Source organism: Propithecus coquereli, unplaced genomic scaffold (genome assembly GCF_000956105.1).
Source record: "Propithecus coquereli isolate 6110/MARCELLA unplaced genomic scaffold, Pcoq_1.0 Scaffold142, whole genome shotgun sequence".
Taxonomy (NCBI): domain Eukaryota; kingdom Metazoa; phylum Chordata; class Mammalia; order Primates; family Indriidae; genus Propithecus; species Propithecus coquereli.
Genome location: NW_012138525.1, coordinates 135,915 through 157,930, shown reverse-complemented (window position 1 = coordinate 157,930; position 22,016 = coordinate 135,915). Strand labels below are relative to the sequence as shown.

The 22,016-nt window shown below is 61.5% G+C and overlaps 1 protein-coding gene across 2 annotated transcripts in view; it reads right to left on the bottom strand.

The window, feature by feature from the left end:
• Positions 1 to 22,016, bottom strand: part of COL5A1 (collagen, type V, alpha 1) — a 166,057-nt gene that overhangs the window by 103,844 nt on the left and 40,197 nt on the right. For both annotated transcript variants that reach the window (XM_012639828.1, XM_012639829.1), the window contains exons 2-4: positions 17,229 to 17,396; positions 10,179 to 10,392; positions 9,239 to 9,401 (exon numbers count right to left, since the gene is read on the bottom strand). In XM_012639828.1, the coding sequence (XP_012495282.1) occupies positions 9,239 to 9,401; positions 10,179 to 10,392; positions 17,229 to 17,396 (545 nt within the window). The remainder of the gene's footprint in view (positions 1 to 9,238; positions 9,402 to 10,178; positions 10,393 to 17,228; positions 17,397 to 22,016) is intronic.

Genomic DNA, 22,016 nt, shown 5'->3' with positions numbered 1-22,016 from the left:
GCACTTCATACTCATAAACGGAGAGACACAAATCATTTGAGAAGACAAACCCTTCTTGTTCGAGGCTGCGGGTGAGTTGGTCGGCAAGTGTGTTGTCTGTGGAGCAAAATCAAGAGGGAACCGCCAAGTGCCCAGCTGCCCGCAGGCCCTGGCCACGTGTCTCCCCGGCGCCCGCTTCCCTGGCCTGGCGAGAGGGCGAGGCTTCCAACCCCTCTGCAAAGTGCAGCCCAGCCTGAGTGCGTGTGCTGACTGCGGCCTAGAGAGGGTCCGGGGAGTCCCCAGCTGCTGTCACGGGAGGGAGGCAGGTGGACCCTGGCACGCCCGGTTCACAGCCCAGCCGTGCCCCTTGCCAGCTCAGTGGTCTCGGGCATGTTCCCACAGTTTCCTCATCTAACAGTGGGGATGGAAACGACACCCGCCCCAGAGGCTGCTGGGGAGGGGGTGGCATCCAGCCCTGGGCCTCTGCAAACAGGCCAGGGGTGTGGCTGCGTTTCCCCACGATAACAAGTGACAGACGCGGCCTCACGTGGACAGGGCACCCTCCCTTGTGGGGCTTCGCTCCTGCCCAGGGCCTGCTGGACTCTCAGACAGACACGGCCAGGGCAGACTGGCGGGTGCCACGGGGCCCTCCCACGAGCCACTTCCCTGAAGTCCTCAGGGCTTTGCATGTGAGAGGCCACCAGATCATCCCATTCTAGCTCTCATGGGCCTCAACAAGTCATATTTACAATCTTGCTTTGATATTTTTCATCCATAAGTCACATAAAATTGAAAAACAAAGTGCCCCAAGCCAGAGGAGGTCTAAATAATCTTTTCCATGATGCTCAGAGCCCCTGTGGAGACTGAGAATCAGTTTGACACTATTAACGCGAGTGTTAAATATTTTCACACACTTGCAAACTATGTCCTGCCACGTCCCCCATTGTGTCCGTATGTGTGCCCAGCTCCTCCAGTCCCAGTCCAGGGCTGAGCTACGGCCACCAGACCAGGACGTCTAGGGCTGAGTCTACTCACAACTGCCCTGGGTGGCAGGCTGCAAAATGCCACACCTGTGTCTCCACCACAGGGCAGGTGGCACATAGGTGGGGAAGGGTGGCTAAAGTGGACTCTGAAGCTGGCCACATTAGCTAACTGAGAGGGGGCGGCTCCATCGCCAGACCGAGGGACAGGCAGACAGCCCCCTCAAAGGCTCACCATCATCTAAAGGGCATGGGCCTCACGGACAAGGGCCCACACCTGTCACTGGGGCAGTGCATGAGCACGCTGTTCCATGCTTTTCCACACCCAGACTTTCAGAGCAGCAACCCCGCAGAAACGGTGTTCCCTGGAACACAGGGCATCACTGGGCACAGGGCCACGCACCCCCAAGCCCTGTGGAAGGGGGACATGCCACCCTGGGCACCACTGCTCAGAGGAAGCTGGTGCAGGGACACGGTGTTAACCACAGGTGGTCAGAGCGCTCACCTCCTCCCTTGTCATCGTGAGGATGTAAGCACATAATTGATGGCTCCAGGCCCCGTTTTCAGGTAAAAGACGACAATGAGATCCACCTCACAGGAGTGTGCTGAGGACTGGATGGGGTCCCACCTGCAGAACACTGCCCAGGTCAATCCACATCCACCAGCACGACCATGGCCACGACCACACTGCCACCATCACTGCCATTCCCCTCCACCACTGTCACCTCCACCACAATGACATCACACCATTCCTACCATCACTACCACCACCATTATCAACATTATCCCCTCACCCACTGCTATCACCATCATCATCACCACTGTCACCATCAGCAGCGTACCCACTGCAGTGAATGTCACCAACACCTTCACCACCATCTCCACCTCATCATCACCATCACCCTCACTACCACACCCATCACCATCATCATCACCATCATCACCACCACCACTGTCATCACCATCATGCTCACTACCACCATCATCACTATCATCATCACCATCCTTATCACCAACATCACCAACACCACCGCCACCATCACCATCAGCATCACCACCACCCCCATCATCACCCCCATCATCACCATCATCACATTCGCCACCGACACCATCAATCGTGTACCCACCACAGTGAACATCACCACCACCTTCACCACTATCTCCATCATCATCATCACCACCATCATCGCCATTGTCATCCTCACTACCACACCCATCATCATCACCATCGTCCTCACCACCCCACATGGGGGCACATGTGCTATAGGCCTGCACCCAGTCCCGCAAACAGGGTGTCACCTGCCTGGCCCCCGGGCTGTCTGCTCTGGGTCTCCCCAAAGCGAGAGAAAGGCAGGGTGCACTGATCTGAGCTGACTGTCCAAGGTCATAGAGGCTATTTCTCTTGAGATACCAAATGGTAGACTGAGCAAGTCCCGCCCCGGAGGCATGTGGCCATGGCAGGGCCATGTCCGCTTTGGGAGCTCTGCTCCCTGCCCCTCCCCCATGGTCCCCTCCCTCCCCAGTTGCACCCAACAAACAGGGCGGCAGCAGCAAGATGGGGTGATGATGATGATGATGAGAATTATAACTACAACAATAATAAACGCCGACCCCCCAGGTGTGGTCAGGAGCTGACAGCTGGCGGCACAGCACGTGGGATCTCCCCGAAGGGTAACAGGCTGGCAGCGCGGGTGCACGGTGTGGGCCCTGCAGGAAGGGCTTCTCCAGGCTTCCCCTCCTTTCATCCAGACCACGAGCCTCGCATCCCCGTTTTCTAGATGAGGAAGCTGAGCCCAGGCCTGTCCAAGGCCACAGAAACAGCAAGTGGAGGGTCAGGGCTCAACTTCAGCCCCCTCCCCAGTGCCCCCCCCACCAGGCCACCGTGCTGAGGAAGCCCCACTCTCGCTGTAGGACCCGCTGGCCCATCAGCCAGCAGTGGCAGCTCCCAGGCTCAGGCTGCCGGCTGCCTCGGCCACGTGCCCCTACTGTAGGAGGCACCCTGTCCCCCCCCCCCCCGGGAAGGCACTGGCCTCCACCTGCCACCTACACGACACTGTCTGCTCCAGAGGCCCTCCTTCCCGTGACTCTCCAGCACTACGGGTCCCTTCCCGGAGCCCCGTGGTGTCCGTCCTCTTGGGACCCGCTGACCAGAACATCCACTGCAAGCCTGGCATGACGCACAGGACGGGGCCGGCGGAGCTGGGCCTGCCGCTCACAGTTACCACGGGATACACTCACAGCCCCCTCGGGCCAGGCGGCAGGAGGGGCCGAGTCCCACAGCCCGGCCTGACTCTGTGGGGTCTCCCTGGACCCCTCCTCACTGGGTCCCCTGGGAGGGGAAACCTTCCATGGCTGCTTGCCAGAAACTTCCCTCAACACGGATCATTGAGCTCGGTTGCTGGCACCAGCCCAGCTGGCTCCCAGCCACCTGTGTGAGGCAGCGGGCCAGGCCCACGCATGCCCCCCCGGCCCAGGACCAGAATGAAAATGCACCTCCCTGTTCTACCTGCACGGTGGCCTCAGGAGGCCAGTCGGTCGCCCATCCACGCCAGGGAGCTGCGCCCAGGGCTGCCCCGACCACCTCTCCAGCCAGGAAGAGCCGACCCTCCCACCTCCTCAGCACCACTCAGCAGCCCACGCAAACGCCTAGACTGGAAACCAGCCAGCCACGCCAGAGACTGACTTCTAAGCCCACGTGCTCTGTGAGAATGCACGGGAGAGGAACCCCTTGTCCTTGCTGGTCCGGGGAAGTGGCTGAGTAGTGGCCCCCAAAAAATGCATCCAAGTCTTACCAAACCCCCAGAACCTATATTCACAGGAGACCCCATCTGGAAATAAGGATCTCTGTAGATAGAATTAATTAAGTTAATGATCTCGAAATGAGAACATCCTAGATTAGGGTGGGCCCTAAACCCAATGACAAGTGTCCTCGCAGGAGACACACGGTGGAGAAGAGAGGCTAAGTGAGGATGGAGGCAGGGGTTGGGGCAATGTGGCCACAAGCCAAGGAACACCTGGGCCACCAGGAGCCAGAAGAGGCAGGAAGGACCCTCCCCTGGAGCCTCCAGAGGGAGTGTGGCCCTGTGACACCTGGATCTTGGAATTCTGGCCTCCAGAACTGGGAAAACCCAAATCTCTGCTGTTTTTCCACCAAGCCGTGATCACGTGTTGCAGCAGTGACTAGACGTGAGACCCTGAGCCTATGCCGTTCCACGCTGCGTCCCCAGGTCCAGCCCTCAGCAAGCAGGGGAGTGACGGGGGGTTCCCAGAAGGACCTGGAGGCCCAGAGGGGCGGGCCTGGGATGTTAGAGTGGGGACAGGGACCTGGGCCTCTACGCCTTCACCAGCCATACTGTAGGAAGGCGGTTCCCACGCACAGAGGTGTCCCAGACCGCCCAGTGGGTAAGAAAGTGCCCCTCGGCAAAGGCCCTATTCCCGCCCTGGAGAGCGAAATTCCAGGAAAGAACATGTCAGTGGAAAAGCCAGGCCCTGGAAAAAGAGAATCAGGGATTAGGTAAAGCACTTGCTGTTTTTCAAAGGCTGAAACGAGGGCAGATAGACGGAGGACCATAGCTGCCCGGATAGGATGGCATCACTTTTCCCGCCGGCACCCAGGGGTTTTGCAGGGAAAGCGCGAGTTTACAGTCTGTTTGATCGTGTTGCCCCTTGAAACACTGAACAGCTTAAAAGCCCGTTTGGCTCCGAGCCCACAACTGGCTGGCTGTCCCCAGGGGGGCCTCGTCCTCCTCCACGGCCCCCCTTCCTGTCACAGCTCACCCAAAGAGGGGGTGCTTCCAGCGTGGCACCCCACGGCAGAGGCCCTCCTGCAGCCAGACACCCAGGCCCTGCCTGTCCCCAACGTCCTCTGCCTAGTCCACCCCTAGACCCTCCGCCTGGAGGGGTGAGCATAGACTCTGCCGGAGCAGTGGCCAGGCAGCCCCACGCTCCACCCCCAGCCGTGGGAGGGTCCTGGGACAGAGTCCCTGTCCTGCACGTGAACGACAGCTCTGGGAGCCTCAGCCCTTGCAAACAGCTTGTGTCGGCTCTTCCTAGAAGGTTCCAGGGCTTCACAGACCTCACAGGCCAGGGAACTCGGGTGTTCTCGGGGCCTGTGCAGGGCTCTGGAGACAGAGCACCAGAGGCCCGGAGCAAGGCCAGGCACCGTGGCACCATCAGGGCAGCCCAGCTCCAACATCCTGCCTCTGGCCTCCGGGATCCCACCCAGCTGGGGAAGGTCCCACTAGGCTGCCATTTCGCTAGGTGACCTTCGGCAAGCGACCCAACCTCCCTGGTGCTGGCTTCCCGAGTGCGAGGTGGTGGCAAGACCCCCTCCTCCTGGGCGCTGTGGAGGCTGGCACAGGGCAGAGCAGGAGGGCCGCTGTCACGGAGCCTGCCTTGCCTCTCGCTTGGCTATGTCCTGCCCCTGAAAGAAAAACTCTCACGCCTGCCCTGTGCCAGACGCCAAGCGCTCTCTCTGGCCGTCATGTCTGTTTCCGAAAACACAAAGCTGGTTCCTGACTAAGCCCTGGAATAAAAGGAGACTTTCCTGCACGGCGGCTCTGGCTCCCCGCCCTGCCCCTCCCTGCACGCCTGCCCGGCCTCTCCCACACCTCAGGGGTCGGCAAGCTGTGCCCCGGGACACCAACCCACCCACCGCGCCGAGCTCGCTGGCCCCAGGGCACAGGTACGGCAGGGAGAAGGCACAAGACTGAGGTTGCGCAGGTTCCCAGGACGCTGCCTCAGCAGCCCCGGCACTCTCTCCCCTGGGGACACGCTGGCAGGGAGCGCGGCGTGGCCACAGCAGCAAGGCGGACGCAAAGTGATGGCCCAGGGAGCCACCCGAGCCCCCAGCTCACACCGCCCCGCCCTGTGGGATGGAGCCAGGATGGGGCCCAGCCTAGGGGTCTCCTGCCAGCCTCACGGGGGCTCTCCCAGGGAAGGGGGACAGTGGCCTACCAGGGGGACTCCTGAGATGGCAGCCCTGGGGCACTAACCCTGCTCAGGTTGGCGTGACCGTCAGCTGGTTCCTTCCCGGGGCTTTCCTGGAGTCTCCGTCCGCGGCAGGGTTCAGGGTTTCTTCTTTCGGGCGGGGTTCCCTTGCTGCGCAGGTGAGTCCAAAAAGCCAAGAATGGACGGTAGGTGACTGTGCCACCGTGGAGACAGCAAGCCTCAGTCACGCTGCTGACACTGCCCCTGACGTTGGCATGCGAACGCCGACCACGTCCCGAGAGCGGTTCCGGCCGCCGAGGGCCTGGGTCGGGGTGGTTCGCTGCAGCCTTCGGAGGTGCTGGCATCTGACACAGATTCCGTTTCACCGCCTGAAACCCCCCAGTGCCGCCCTAGCACCCCCATCTTACAGAAGAGGACGCTGGGCGCAACGTCCTCACCAGGGAAGGAAGGAAGTGAAGTCAAGGCCCATGGCCCCGAAAGCGCGCGGCCCACGCACGTCACTTCCTCCCGCCGGCTTTGCCAGGGGCTGGCGTGGCCACCTGTTTCAACCGGAAGTCTGCCGGGCGTCAGCGGCAGAGTGGGACCCGCACCGTCCACCGGGAGGACAAGCCAGAGAAGGAAAATGGGCCCCTCAATTCAAGACTTGTTTCCTTTTGAAAATTAGAAGTTGTTTTTGTTCTTTGGTAATAAAGCAGCTAAGTCGTGGAATGCCCGCGTAGGCCATTCCTGTGCTTTCGTCCACCGACTAATTCTCACATATGCCTCAGGCACAAAAGAAACGGGGGAGGTTCCCTTATTGTCCCCATTTTACAGACAGGGAAACTAAGTCTCGGGTGAGGCAACCCCCACGGTCTCACGGCTAGGACACGGTGGGGCTCCGGCCAGACCACTGGCCTAGCGCTCCCCCAATGGCGACGGATTCTCGCCGCACATGTGCTCGCGGGAAAACAGTTTTCCTGCTCAGAAAATCGAGGAAGTGGCATTTGTTTTAGGATCCTAATTTTTTTAAGATTATATAAAATTTTTTTCCTGAATCTTTACGATAAAAAGTACACATAAGCACACAGAAGGCACTAGCTGTCACAGAGTTCTGGCACAGCAGGGAAGAGCCACCGCGTAGTAAGTTCACTGAAACCCCAGATGCCACCGCGTGGCCTCAGCACCACTTCCCACCTCAGATCCAGGACCTCGACCACAGGAAGGTGGACGGCGGCAGCAGCAACAGCCCTGGCTCCCGCGCCGAGCCCCGGTGAGCTCCCACGATGCCCCAGGTGCTGCTCCCGCCGTCCACGTGCCACGGGAGAGCGCGAGAGCTGGCCAAGGCCTCCTGCTTTGTCCAGAGTCTCCCACCAGCAAGAGGCAAGACTGGCGCTGGGTCCCCGTCCGTGCGACCCCGGGGCCAGCTTTGAACACCGGCTCCCAGGAGGGCCCAGAGGCGGCGTCCTGCCCAGCTGAGGACAGCCCCGGCGTCCTACAGTTCATTCCAGTCTCTGCGCAAGTCCCGTCAGAAGCGTGCCCGGAGGGTGTGTCTGACCCCTGGCACGCTCTGGCAGTGCCAGCAGGACCCACGCGCCTGCCCCGCCCTGCTCAACCCCAGGCTGCCGCTTGCTGGAAATCTGAGCCGTGGCCGCCGCCAGGCCCCACCCACCCCACCTCCTCCCCGTGGACACACAGCAGCGGCTGCTTTGGTCTTTCCTGGCCGTCAGCGCTGGCCGCTGGCCCTGCCGCCCCACCCGCCTCCACGCTGGCCCAGCACCCACAGCGCAGCTACCTGTCACCAGGTGCCAGCCACACGGGAGGCGGCGTGCCGGTGCTTTGCCGCATTCAACCTCATGGAATTTTGCCGCAGCTCCATGACGTGCCCACGTTCACGATCTCATTTTATAGACGGAAAAGCCGGGGCATAGACGTAGCTCAGCAGCTTGGCCTGGCCCCAAATCCAACACGTGACAGAGCTGAGGGTCCAGCCCAGGTCGTGCCGACCTCTGCCGTCGTGACGCCGCGGGGTAGCCATTGCAATTTTGTGGAAAGACGAGACTTTGGAATTTCATCCTCCGCACATGCTAAAGTTGCAGGGCGGTACGACTGCCCCGGTCCCCGCTAGCAGACGTCGCTACTGTCACCGCAGACGTGGAATACGTACACGTATGTCTCCACCGCGTGCCCTTGGCAGAGCCCCAAGACTGAGTCAACGCCGTGTCCTGTCTGGTGGCTCCTGGGTCACCGAGAAGACACACAGCCCCGAGGACCCCGCCTCAGAAATGACACAGGGAGGGCCGGACGCAGGGAGGGCATCCAAATGCCGCCGCATGTGCGAGAGGTTCCAAGGAGCTATGCTGGCTCTCAGGCATTCCAGGAGCAAACACTGCCCTGTCCCGTCCTTTCCTGTCTCTGGGGCCCTGGCCGAGGAAACCTAGGAGCCAGGATTGCCCTCAGAAACCACCCAGTCCGTGGTTTTCAAACCCACCTGAGCAACACAGCCCTTGGTGCACACCGAACGCATCTTCTGCAAAGCCCAATTTGTGCGAAAGGAAAAGAAGCCCAGCAGGGGGTCCTGGCTGCCGCCAACCCAAGCTGAGGGCTCATCAGTCCCTCAAGTGCTCTTGGGAAACAGTCTCCCGGGCCCTGCACAGATCGCTGTCCCACTCTTCAGGAGGCAGGGCCCCGGAACCCGGCTCCGAGAGGCCCCGCGTGGCTCCGTGGCCCTCCCCTGGACAGAAGGGATCACTGGTCACCTGCGTCCTGGCGGTGGGACAGGGTGCTCCCACGTGACCTCAGGCTGAACCCGAGGCCACAAAGGCTCCACGGCTGGAGTGGAGGCCCCAGAGCCCGCTCTGCGCAGCCCACTGGACCCCAGGTTCAGAGGCAGCCTCCAGGAAGCAGGGCTCTGGCTGGACACTGCTGGAGGCCGCTGGGGCAGGGGACCCCTAGGGAGGGTGGGTCGGCAGGGGTCTTCCTGGTGCACCATGCAGTGGCCAGCTCTGCCCTCCAAGGCCCCCGAGGGCGACCACCCCCGTCCCCGCACGGCCTCAGATGTGGGAACGCAGAAGTCCTGTTTCCACAAGCCTCTTGCCAAAGCCCGTGTCCTCCCCACGCTGGCACTAGGAGGCACATATCAGGCCCCTGGGACAAGGGCGGCCACTGCCATCCCCCACGTGGCCTGCAGATGGCAGCAGGTCTGGCCCCTCCGTTCCCACAGGCCACACACACCCCTCGGTACAACGGAAGAGGCTTCCAGCCAACAGACACCGCGACCACGTCAGAACCCCAGCCCGTCCTCGATGGAGGAGAAGGGACTCGGGGCAGCGCGGGACACGGGCGCCGCTCACCTCGAACACCTCCTCGTCCAGAATGCGCGTCCCGAACACGATGATGCCGTTTACGTCCACCATGGGGTGGTCGCTGCGGTCCAGGAACTTGGTGCTCTTCTTCTTGCAGTCGAGGATCAGGGTGACGTTTTTCTTGTGGACACTGAGAGCAATTCGGTGCCACCTGCAAGGAAAGGGACAGCCCAGGGGGTGAGGAGGGGTTTGCGGTGCTGAGCGCCAACCCCGGGGCCCTGCGCAGACCCCGCGTGACACGGGGGAAGCCGTGCTTCGGCACGGCCGGGCCTCTGGGCTCGGACGCGTCTGGGCACAGATCCCAGCGGCAGCTGTCACAGCCCTGGGGCAGCCACCACATCCTGGCATTGGCACGAGACTACAGGTCCTATGTCTGAACCCCGACGCAACCCACAGAAAGACTGGGTCTTCACGGGGACAGGGGGACCGATGCGTCTACGGGAAAGTCTGAATGAGGGGCACGGGAGTCACAGCCTGTCAAAGACCTGGAGGTTTTCAAAGATTGTCACCCGTGACCTCGGATGTGTTCACCACACACAAGGTGACTGTCACCCACCAGCGTCTGGGTGTGCACCCACCGGAGAACTCCGGCCAGACCTTTGTCTCTCCTTACCATCCACTCCCACATCTAACACGTGCGCCTCCTGAAGGATGCCTTAAATCCTGCCTGCAACGCGTTGGGCGTCGATACACCACCTCCTACGTCCCTTCTGATGCAAAGTGGCCAGCGTCTGACGTGCTTCGGTGCATTTTACAAAAGGGGGACAGAGACCCCCCGACAGCCAGAGGGGGTAAGCCAGGTCCGGGGCTCCAGCTCCGCACCCTCTCCTCTCGGTGCCACCGCACCTGCTGTGACCCCCACATCCAGCCAGGGGGCGTCAGCCTGCTCTGCCCTCCGGCAGGACAGGGTTCCCAAGGTGCCACTTACTTGCCATCCGACAGGTTGATGCCCCTGAAGAGGGGGTAGTCCTCCGGCCCAGGCTTCCCTGTATGGTCCTCGTAGAGGAAGACTGGAGAGCGCCCCATCTCCAGGCCGATCTGCTGGATGCCCTGCTCATTGTAGATGGAGACCAGGAAGGCCTGGCTGCCTTTCTTGGCTTTCACAGTGGTTAGGATGGAGAAGTCCTCGGGAAACGCAGACGCTGCAGCAGAAGACAGGGATGAGGATGCAGTCGGGAAGCCCCCACCCACACCCAGCCACGCTCTCTGTAGGTAAACCAACTCCGGGTCCTGGCAAGCTCTGCCACGCATGGAGGACACAGCCACCTGCTGCACATCTGCGCTTTGATCAAACTGTTCCTGCAGCCCTTTCCTACTGCCACTCTGCCAAGCCTGCCCCCTCCAAGGTCAATTCAAATGCAACTCCTCTGGAAAACTTGACTGGTCCTTCTAGCCGGGAGCCCTCACACCCTCTCCTCAGTTCCTGCACTTGAGTGCATCTGCACAGAAACCCCAGTTAGAACCCCCTAGACTGCGAGCGTCCTCTGGGCAGAGGCTGTTTCTGAGGCCCCTGTGTATCCTCCACGCGTCCAGGCATTCGGCATTCACTGGAGGCAGGAGGGGGACGGGAGGGACGGGGAAGGGGAGAGGAAGGGGGAAGGAAGGCAACGGCTGTGGGACCACGGCTAGAACTGCACTTTTTGATGTTTCCTGGTCAACATGCAAAACACAGAAAAAGTAGAAATAAATCAAAAGACTGCAATCCAAATTTAAAATTAAAAAAAAAAAATCCTAGTATGTTGACAGGAGGAAATGCCCCTCTAACGTGGGCGGGAAACAGTCGGAGGTCACTAACGGCAGAGCCCGCGCCACACGCTGGCCCTCGGCCCACCTGCGTGACAGGAAACCTCGGCCCCTCCTCTGTGTCGACCCCGGGGTAAGGTCAGCCACGCGCGCTGCGTGCAACCTGCAGCTCTGCCAGGAGCCCGGCGCTGGCAGACGGCCGTGCGGCCACTCGAAGCGCGGTCGGCGTCCAAAGCACCCGGCCAAGTCGGTGCTTCTGAGAGCCGGCCAGAGCAGCGGCCCCGGCGAGGTGGCAACACGGGCACATTGAAGGGGCAGGGACCTGCTGCCGGAGCCGCCTTACACTCAGTGACCCTCCGGAGGGCTTGAAGGACTTGAAGACAACGAGAATCCACCCTCAGAGCCACCCTCCGGGTCAACCAGACGGCCCAGGCGGCCCTCGGCCCCTGCCAGGCGGCAGAGCCAGGCGCAGTTGCGCACGGCAGCTATCCAAGGGTGCCCTCTGCTGATGGAATCGCGGCACAGCGGGGCCGCACGCCTCGCCTCCTCTGCTTCCCGCCACGGGAGCAGGGGCACAGGTGCCGTGTTGGGAGAGGGGGCAGCAAAGCGGCAAAGGCCCCACGCCCAGCAGCGTCCTAAGACTCCCAAGGGGGCAGAGGAGGACACTGCCTGCAGCAGCCCTGCACTCTTCATGGGACACGGGGCGGAGAGACCTCCAGGCAGCCAGTAGAGGGGAAGCCTGGCCCCTCCGGATGGTGAAACCAATCAGGGCCCAAAGCCAGCCCAGAGCGCTGTGTGAGACCTCAGGGCTGCGACCACAGCTGAGGAACCGTCACGTGGGCGTCTCAACCCGCTCGCGGAGGTGCTGACCCGGAGGCCTAGGGCTGGCAGCTCAGGGTCAGGCAGCCTGTGCGGACACGCCGGACGCCTTGGTCTGTTTGCTGTGCTCAGAGCCATGATGCAGCTGTCCCTGCAGAGGCCTGGGTCGCAGGTGGGCCTGGCTCAAGGTCCCCACCCCCTCGTGCTGAAGGACAGCTTCAAGCGGTGTGTGGCAATGGTCAATGCAGCCATCCAAGGAAAGCAGGTGTCACCGAGGAGCCGGTACAGCTGCCTCCACTGCCGGACAGGAAGCCGTTAGGGAAGAGATTTGTTGAGGTCCCCACTGCCACCCAGCCACCAGCTTCACACTGTCCCTCCAAGCTTGGGGATGTGGGCGAGGAATCTGTGATGACAGCCTTAGCGGGTACCCCGTGGTGGGGGGTAACACCCGCTGTGCACACCGCGGTGGGAGACCCTGGCTGGCAAGGCCAGCTGCAGGGTCTTGGAGGCCCCAGATGGTCCCCAGAGTGAGTGGGCACCACAGCCCGGGCAGTGTTCCACCTGGAGTGGCACACAGGTCCCCGCCGCAGCCAGGTGGGTGGTGCAGCCGTCAGCCACTCCCTCGCTGTCACTGCAGAGGGTCACCTGGCTCCCGCCCCAGCCCAGGACCCCGCTGTGTCCCGACAGTCATTGTCTTAAACAGCGAGAGGATGGAAAGGGGAGAGCACATTTCCGCAGCACGACACGCTGCGAGGACCCCCAGCCTCCACGTCTCGCAGCTCATTAAGATGCTGTTTTCAAGATCTAACATCACTATAGTAACAAATTTTCTCAGCTCAGATAAAACCCGAAAGGATGAATTATGTTTAACATAAATCTCTCTCCTGGCAAAATAACAACGGATTTATTGTCTCCGAAAGATGGTCCACTGGTGTCATGACAGGAGCCGGGTCGCCGTCGCGCTCCATGATCTACGCTGTCTGGGCAGCGCGGGAGGAGCAGGGCTGCACCGAACAGTCCGTATTTCACTGCTCCGAGGAAAGCCACAGCGGAGGGGTGGGCTGCGCAAGAGGCCAGTTACCTCCTGAGCGCATTTCCCCCGCACTTCCGCCAAGGCCCTGAGGCAAGAGCAGTTTTAGGTATACCAGAGGAGCCTAATAAATGCATTTGCCACGAAACTGAACGAACAGCTATTGGGCATATTGACTGATCACTTGATTTGCTCATGTGATCAATAAGCACTAATTGGTCCCGTGTGCCAGGCTCTAAGGAGACACAGTCAAGGACATATGTATGGTCCTTGTCCTCAGTGAGTGACATTTCCACAATGGAGACAAAAACAATAATCAAATAAATTGATCAAATAATTGCAATGTGTGCGGTGGGGGAAGATGAAGGACAGAGGACAGAGGATACAGGGGACACGACTTGACGTCGGGGTCAGGCTAACTCTGGCAGCTGGACAGGAGCCTGGGAGGGGATGTCTCTGCCAGCCCCTCGTGGCACAGGCCACAGGCCAGGCTGAGGGGGACAGAGTGCCAGGGCCCAGGGCTCAGGATCTAAGGGGGCAAGGGGAGGACCACACAGGAGACTCCTCAGCTTCAGTGCCAGATTTGGGCCGGAAATATGTAAGGGGCCCTGGGGAGGAAGCTGCCACCCGGCAGCCCCTGGGCAGGCACGTGGTTCTGAGACCTCCAGTCTGGCCTCCAGGCCTCGCTGCGTTCACTATGGTCAGAAAAAAGGTTCCAATGCCCTGCACTAGTCCACCCCCAGGAGACACCTGGGTTCCAAGGTGGGGAGAAGAAAGGCCCTCTCATCGCAAACAGAACACCAGGGGCAGGACATGCCCCAGCCAGGTGGGACCCTCACATCCTACTGCACGGGGTGCCCGGGATAGGACACGCCCCAGCCAGGTGGGACCCTCACATCCTACTACACGGGGTGCCCAGGGGCAGGACACGCCCCAGCCAGGTGGGACCCTCACAGGGGCAGGACACGCCCCAGCCAGGTGGGACCCTCACATCCTACTGCACGGGGTGTCCAGGGGCAGGACACGCCCCAGCCAGGTGGGACCCTCACATCCTACTGCACAGGGTGCCCAGGGGCAGGACATGCCCCAATCAGGGGGGACCCTCACACCCTGCTGTTGGGAGAGGGGTGACAACAGCTGCTCAGGCAGTAGACGCTGTGATCACTGAGGGGGCCGCACCCCAGGCCTGAGCACATTGCCCTCAGCCCCTCCTGCATCTTCATCCCCTATCGCCTGCCCGTGCAGCCGGCACCCTGTCCTCCCTTGTCCCTGTGTCCCCTGGCCGGCTGTGGACTGTCCTGTGGCCCAGGTGGACGGGCTGGTTCCACCATCACCAATGGGGTGTCAGAGGATGCACTGAGGGGCAGGGGACCTTCTGGATGGAGGCGGATTTGGAGCCTGGCCCTTGGTGAGGGGAGAAGCTGGGGTCACACCGGTGTCGGCTCACATGACCCCACTGGCATCCACCCAACCCCGGCCTGGGATCCTGAGCAGGAGGGGCATGTGCGAGGCCGCGCCTGAGAGGGCGTGGACAGAGATGAGCGGAGAGAAGACGCAGGGGAGAGGCCCCTCGTCACTGCGTGGAGCAGAGGGGGAGGCTGGGGCGCGGATGCCGGAAGGCAGCACTGGTTGGGTGCCCGTCACTGCTGCAGATGTGGCCCTTGCAAGAACAGCCTCCCCTGGCCGTCTTCCGAGGGGACCGCACGGATCCTGGGTGATTACACGCGGGCGGCGCTGAGTCGGCAGACACAGGGAGCACCCCTCACGGTCCCTCGGGTGAACGTGGGTCCCCTGAAATACGGGCAGCCTGGGGAGCACGCACCTACTGCGCTCGGGGAGGGTCCCGTGGATGGCTTCTGCCAGGGTCCCGGCCAGTCCTACCTGAGGTGACATCCCCACTGCAGGCCGAGCAGGACAGGGGTTGGGGACCCCCACAAGCAAGCAGGCCCCAGCCCTCTCCGCTTTGCCGGCCGCCCCAACGCCGCCCCTCTGGGCTCCGCTTTAGTCCTTATGGCCTGGTCCACCTGCATCGGGACCACCCGCTACCGACTGTCGGGAAAATCTGCAGCTTGGAGTCACGCTCCCTGGTCCGACGGATCTCAGAACCCAGATTACTGGGTCCAAGGAGATTAGAAAGGCTCTTGAATGAGGGAGGAACTCTAGCCTCTGTCCCGCCCCACGTGCAGGCAGTGCTGAGGGCTTCACCAGGCTTGCTCAGAGGGTGGCAGAGGGCGACTTCTTGGGAACTGCTGACGTGGGGGACCCTGACTCTCCCAGTCGGTCTGTGGCCGTATCCCGGTGCCCAGGTCGCGGGTGACTCACACAGCTGCTGGGCACAGGAGTGGGTGGGGCCAAGGTGGTGGGGACAGAGGTCAGGGCTGGGAGGAGGGCAGCCCTCGTCCCACAGAGGCCGAGCCCCACTGTGACCCCAACGCGCCAGGCCTGCCAGGGGTGCGCAGCATCTTCAGGGAACCAGGGCAATTTGGGGGACTCTCCTGTCACTGAAATAAGCCACCTGGGCTTGGGCTTCCCCGGCGCTAAGAGACATTTGTAGACGTTCGTTTATGCCCCACTCAGGTCACCTGGGCCACACCATCCCTTCCTGACCCGACACTGGGGGACCTGCGTGAGGGACTCCACAGAAATCCCTGCTCAGCCAGTGCCGGAGCCACCGCCGGGCCCTTTGCCGTCAACAAGGCGATCGCGTGTCCGGACCATTCTGCTGTATTAGCTGCTTATTACAGGGCCGCGCCAGCGCGCTTTGAACACTTCCGAGGACCCAGAAAACAACATGGGCTTGAGAAACATTCCCAACATACCACGCAGCAATCGTCCTAGATTTCCAGTAATTACCCTATATTCCTGAGGGCCTGTGCTATTTCTTGCCGCAAAATAATGCAGCAGGGAGGAGACTGCACGGACACAAATTCCAGCAAGCTTCTTGCCGGTGCCCCAGAATCAGGTGACGGGTAAGACTAGACAAACGGTGGCAGATGCCTCGGAGGGTAAAGCGCCCCCTTTCCACGGCGCGCCCCGGCAGTGCCGCTGTCGTGCGCGTCGCACGGCGGTGTTCACACTAAGGCTCGGGGTCCACGCCGGCTTCAGCGGTCGGCTCTCGCGAGCCCGTCCCTGGACCCAGGCTCTAGGTCAGGAATCCTAAGCCTGGGGCGGGCGGGGGGCAGAAAACACAACTTCCAGGCACAAGTGCAAGGGAGGGTTCACCGCACAATTCCAAAAGACACGTTCTCCCCAAAAGGTTCAGAAACGCGCCCCCAGATGCACAGAGAAACCGAGTCCCTGCAGGTCTTTGTAAGGCAAGTTCGTCCTTCCTGATGAGTTAGACGTTCTGAGGCCGGGTGTCCCCACCCCAAGGCAACTCTGGCACCCGAAGGCGGCTCTTTCTGAGACCCGAGGCTGCCGAGCTGCAAGGCAGGGGCTCGGCCCTGAGTTATTTCATCCAACCAAAGTGACATTCTTGAAAAGAACTGGCCCCGATCTCTCACAGACGACCTGAAAGTCGCGATGTTTGCAAAGGGAGGCTGAGCAAATAGTCGGGGACGAGCACACAGACCGGGAGGGTGAGAGGAGGGGACAGCACAGCCCACGAAGGAGGGTGGCCTTCAGGGCCCCAGCGGGGACATGTGATTAACACAGACCTCATTACTCATTAAAAACTGCCCTAGCTCTGGGCTCAATGTCAGGGTCACATCCAGGTCACCAAAAAGATGGTACACTCTCTTCTAATAATTAAAAAACACCTCATAGAGAGAATTCCTCTGCCCGAGGTCCGCTGGTCCCTGTCTTGTCTGAATCAGAAAGAGGAGCTTGTCTTAGGCAAGCCCCAGCGCCTGCCGAGGCAGGGGACGAGGTTATCCATCACTGTGCACGTGTCCAGATGAGCCCAGAGGGTCTAATTAACTCGAGTAGGGGGGACACTATGCCCATGGCCAGGTGACAGGGACAACGCTGCATCTTACCCGCTAACACGGCTTTCTGCTCAGGTATGTAATTAAAAGCAGAGATCGGGCGCTTGGCAATTGATTCTCATTAAAAGCCTCTGCTCTCTTGCTAGGAGCCACGATGTTTGATTCATGTGTCTCTTAGTGTCATTGCCCCCAATTAATTAAGCCTCGGTCTGGAAGTGCTTCCTTTCCCGCGACCCTGAGGTCCCTCTTAACCGCGACCCCAGGAACCATCCATCTCCTTTCGCACTTGGAGTCCCGGTGGCCCGTCTACAACCGGAGACACACCTGCCGGAACAGGAAAGCAAAGGGCGCAGGGGCCTCACGCGCCCACCTTTGGAACCGCGTTTTCTCTACAGGGAAATCAACTGGACTCACGAGAGGGCTTCGTGGAAAACCCAGCTCAGAAACGTGCGTCTCTTACCCGGGTACAGCTGCTTGGTGGGCGCGCTGAGCTGTGCATCTTTGGTGACTCTGTAAGCAACGTCCGGGCCTTTGGAGGATCGCCGCGTCGCGCAGAAACCTGTGGTCTTCGTTATTCCATCAGGCAAGTTGTGAAAATCTAGAACCTTCAGGAGATCTGCTGGCTGAGCTGAAATGACAGGGGAGGAGTGGGATTAGCCACAGAGAGGAGAGGAGCACCCCAGGAGTGCCCCGGGAGCCCCGGAGGGCTGAGATGACCCCAGCCAGACGCTCGCCACCACCCCACCCTGCACCACCACGGGTTTCTGACGTCCAGAAGCCACCGGGGCCCAGCGCAGCACGCGAGCTGGGAGAGGCGGCGCGTCCTGCCCGGGAGAAGGGTTCCGTACCCGTCCTGCAGGCAGCCACCGCCAGGAGCAAACCCTCCCGACCACCGCCGCCTTCCCCACCTCACACTTGCTCCTTCACTCCCAAATCCTCGGGGGCAAGAGCCACCCAACCCCAGCCCCCCGATGCCCCTCTCAGCAGCCACGTGGGGACGCAGCTCCAGACACAAGCTGAAAGGCCGCGGAAGACCCTGCCGGCAGGACCGTCTTCAGAGTGTGGCTGGATGAGACGGGAGTGACTGACAGCTGGAGAGTCCGCTGTGCGACCTCTAGGGCTGCACGGCCCCAGCCGTCGCTAAGGACGAAAGGAAATGTCATCGGCGCACGTCCCCCCTCGTTACCCGATTACAGTGTGATTTCCCCGTGGCAGTTTACAGCTAATGTTTAGTACCCGTCTGCCCCAGACCTGCGCCGACATCACGCAACAACGCGGAGCAGAGAGCAAGGGAGGGGCGGGCCTTGCCTCCCTCCTGGAAGGCTCCTGACCCTCGATCCAGGGGCGCCTCAGAGAAGGGCAGGGAGAAGCCGACCCCCCAACCACCCGAAGCCCTGACATTCGCGGGCGAGCTCAAGGGTTACCCCCAAACACAGAAGTTGGCCTCCATCTGCCAGCACCTCCTTCCCACACCACCAGGACCCCAGACCCGCGGCCACCATAGGGCGCCTTCCCTGAACCAGGTCAGTTTCACGTGGAAAGTTCAGCTCATGTTACCACAAGCAAGAGGCTCCCTGGGAGTCCGGGCATCACGGTGACAGATCAAGTGTGCCTGTGGCTGGAGCGCCACCCTGGGGCAGGTAGGAGCCCACCGGCCGGTACCCACCTACCCATGGTGTGGACCCTTCTGCCAGGCAATCAGAGCACGACACTACGTTGTCTCAGGTGATCGGCTGGGAATGGACACATGCCCGGGCCAGGCCAGTGGGGCTCCAGCCTGGGGCTTTCTCCTCTGGGAAGGAGGGGCCTCCCTTCTCTGTTGGCTCCAAACACAGAAGAGGAACCTGGAGCTGTGGGCAGCTGTCTCCCAGGGGTGGGGGTGCCTATCTGAGGGTGCAGAGAGAGATTCCTGCCACACTGCTTGGGCAGCTGGATCAAGCTGTGCCTGAAGGTGCTCATCTACACAAACTAATATGTTCATGCTTATGCTCGTGCCAATTCGGGTTAGGTTCCAACATCTGCCACTGAAACGTGAGTGCCCAACCCTGGGTGCAGCAGGGGTGAGGCAGGCCTGCCCCTAGAGCTGGGGCTCTCCTTAACTTTCAGTTCACCGACTCCCTGGCTTCCTCACCAGGTGGGTGTTACTACACACCTGACACTGACTCAAGAGGAAACTCTCGCTTTTTACTCAAGGGTGGGAGACCTGGAGGTGAGAAGGGTTGGCCAGTGCAGGTGGAACCCTGCAGCCAGCCGTACCCGGGCACCACCGCCGAGGAAGGCGGGTGCTGGAGACAGCCATGCAGCTCCACTGCTTGTCCAAGCAAGCCCTTAGCAAGAGCCCCACCCAGCCCGAGGACCTGTCCCCCCAGGAAGGCAGGCCTGGGAGGGGAGCAGGCATGGGGCCCACTGTGCGGGCCACACACGCGCAGAGCTGGGCCAGGCTCTGGAGGAGACGGGGTGGGGTCAAAGCTGCGCTTCTCCATCACGAAGCTCGCCCGGTACCCAGACCCCAGCGTTGCGCGGTCCCCTGCCTTTGGGGGCACCACCTCCACAACCTGGCTTCGCTGCGGTCCTCTGTCAGTGTAACCAAGAACCCGGAACACGGAGGGCTGAGGACTTGCCCCTTCAGCATGGAAACCGTTACAAAGGTGGGGACAGCGTGGGGACCCGGGACACTTGGGTCCAGGCGTCTAGGCCGGCCTCCACTTGTTTACAGCATCACCACCTCCCACGGCCCCTCTGGTTTCCTGGGTGGCTCTCCGCTGCCACCAGGGCCCAGCCCACCCAGCGCCGTCAGTCCCCCAGGCCCCTGAGCCACCCCTACTCGCCCGCCCAAGCCCCCGAGGGGCCCTGGCGGTCCACATCAGAGGCGATGCCGGGTGCGGGTGCCTGGTGAGGCTCCAGGGCGCAGCCCCAGGCCTGGACTCGGCCGTGGGAAGCAAAGAACGCACCAGCTGCCGGACACCTGCCGAGGATGACACGGCGCCCGGCCCCGGGTCCACTCTCAGACCCGATTCCAAGATGGGTGGTGGCCAGGGCAGGACATCAGGGATCCCGGCCGCGGCTTCCTGGACTCGCATCACAACACACCCCTGATGCTCTTCCCAGACCGCCGCCTGCGGGCCTGTTTTCTCGATCACAGAACGCACAGAGCTGTTTTCCAGCGGGCTTAGCGGGCATGTTCTCAGACCTCTGCTGCAGCAGGTTTAAGAGGCCACCAGACCTTTCCCAGGCCCAGTGCCACCCTCCTGCCGGCCAGGGGATTCCTGTGCCAGAGCTAAAAAAAAAAAAATTAACTTTTAAAAAAGCTGTGGGGAGGCCTGAGAGGAGTCGGCGGCGCAGGCTCCGCGCGACCTTCCTTCCCGTCTCCACCAGGACGAGAACTCCGCCTGGCACGGCACCTGGCAGCAGGTGGGTGTGGATCTGAAGCCAGCGTCACCCCCTGCTAGGAAAGAGCCCGGTGGGCGAGGCCAGGGAGAGAGCTTCAGAGGACGCCGGGCGCCCCCGCGCGGAGTCCTGTGCCCTGTGGCTCTGCACACACGAGCCCCCGCCCTTGTGCTCTTCCCTCCCGATGGCCGGGCAGGGAGACATCCCAGCGGGTCCTGCAGGACTCACTGTGCGTCCCAGTGCTCAGAGCAGACAGAGACGGCATTGCCCGTGTGGGGTCCACACCCAGCGTGGGGCCCACTCTGCGATGCGAGGGTCCTGTGACGTGCCCGGAGGATCCCAAGACCCACCACCTGATGCAAACAAGCCATCTACAAAAGCTTCGTGACACAGAAGTTGTGCCGCTTCACGTAACCCTCGCCGTGACTAGCTCACTCTGTGATCAGTCCCCAGAGAGCAGCAGGTGCCCCGCCCTGCCTTGGCCGCCCAAGACCCAGTCCCCCTACGAGCACCTTCCAGGCTACAGAGTCTGGAAGCAAAAAACTACATTTCCCAGATGCCCTTGCAACAAGGATTTGGACGCAAATTCGATTCTACCAATCAGGGAGCGTCCCCTGGAGCTGAAATATGAGAGGGAGGTATCAGGGGCACACTGAGGCACCAGCATGCAAGGGCAGTCCTGGCGTCTGGGCACGGGGGCACAATCTTTACCTCTGAGGACGAGTTCACCTGGCTCCAGGAGTCAGGAGCCCTGCTGAGGCTTTGGCGAGATCGTGTCCTTGGGAACACGCCCAAGGAACGGCCCCTCGCCCCATCCCGCAGTTGGTGGCCTTCCCTGCGTGTTCACAAGTGCAGAGGCTTGTCACTAAAGCACCAGCGTCCTCGGGGCCCATATGAACGAGATCATAACCAGGCACCGCATCCCCAGACTCACAGAGGAATGGACACAGGCGAGGTCAGTTCTAGAGCAGAGGAGGTGACTGGGAAAGAATCTGGAAACACGTAGCTGAGTTCCGGGTGCCGGGCACCTCGGGAGGCAACAGAAGGTCCTGTAAAGAAATGCACGTGACCGTGCCGGCACCCAGGATGAGCTCAACACGGACGCCGGGGTGCACGGATAGATAGGCGGGTAGGTGGATGGACGGGAGACTGGATCGATGGATGGATGGATGGATGAGCAGGTGACTGGTGCACATCAGGAGGCTGGGATGCCAGACACGGATTTTTCAGCAGGCTAAGTGCTTAAGCATTCCGCCCGCCAACAGCAATGTCTCCACTCGCTGCACCAGGGCAACCTCCCCCTCTCCCAACGGGCGTTCCCCCAAGCGCCCACAGAAGCCGGCGGCCCCGCGCTCCTCCAGAGCTAAGACCTGAGATGACTGAGCCCTGCACCCCCCGAGGCCGCCGCCCTCTCATCTCAGCGCTGCAGGACCCGAGACGCCGGAGCTCCCATCCAGTGACCGCAGCGCTCAGCACCAAGGCTCTCCTGGCTGGGACCACCAGCGGGCGAAGTCACCCCGCATGAGGAACCAGAGACGATGGTCTAAAACTGACGCAGCGAGGTACGAGGACGTGGCCCTGGGCTCGAGCTGAGGCCTGATGCACACAGCCCTGCTGGAGGATGGCCCTGGGCAGCCCCTGCCACAGCCGGGGGCAGTGTCACTGCGCCCAGTCCAGCGACACTCTCTGTCGTCCTTGGGCCCAGGACAGCTGCTGGGTGTGTGCTCGAGCCTCCAGCACCCACGAGAGCAGACGGAACAGGATGGCTGCTTTTAGCAGGCACTTAAATCAGCTCCTGGCCACCAGCTGGTGTCCGGACACTCCTCCATGGGCTCCGAAGAGGGGGCGACACCGGCCAGGG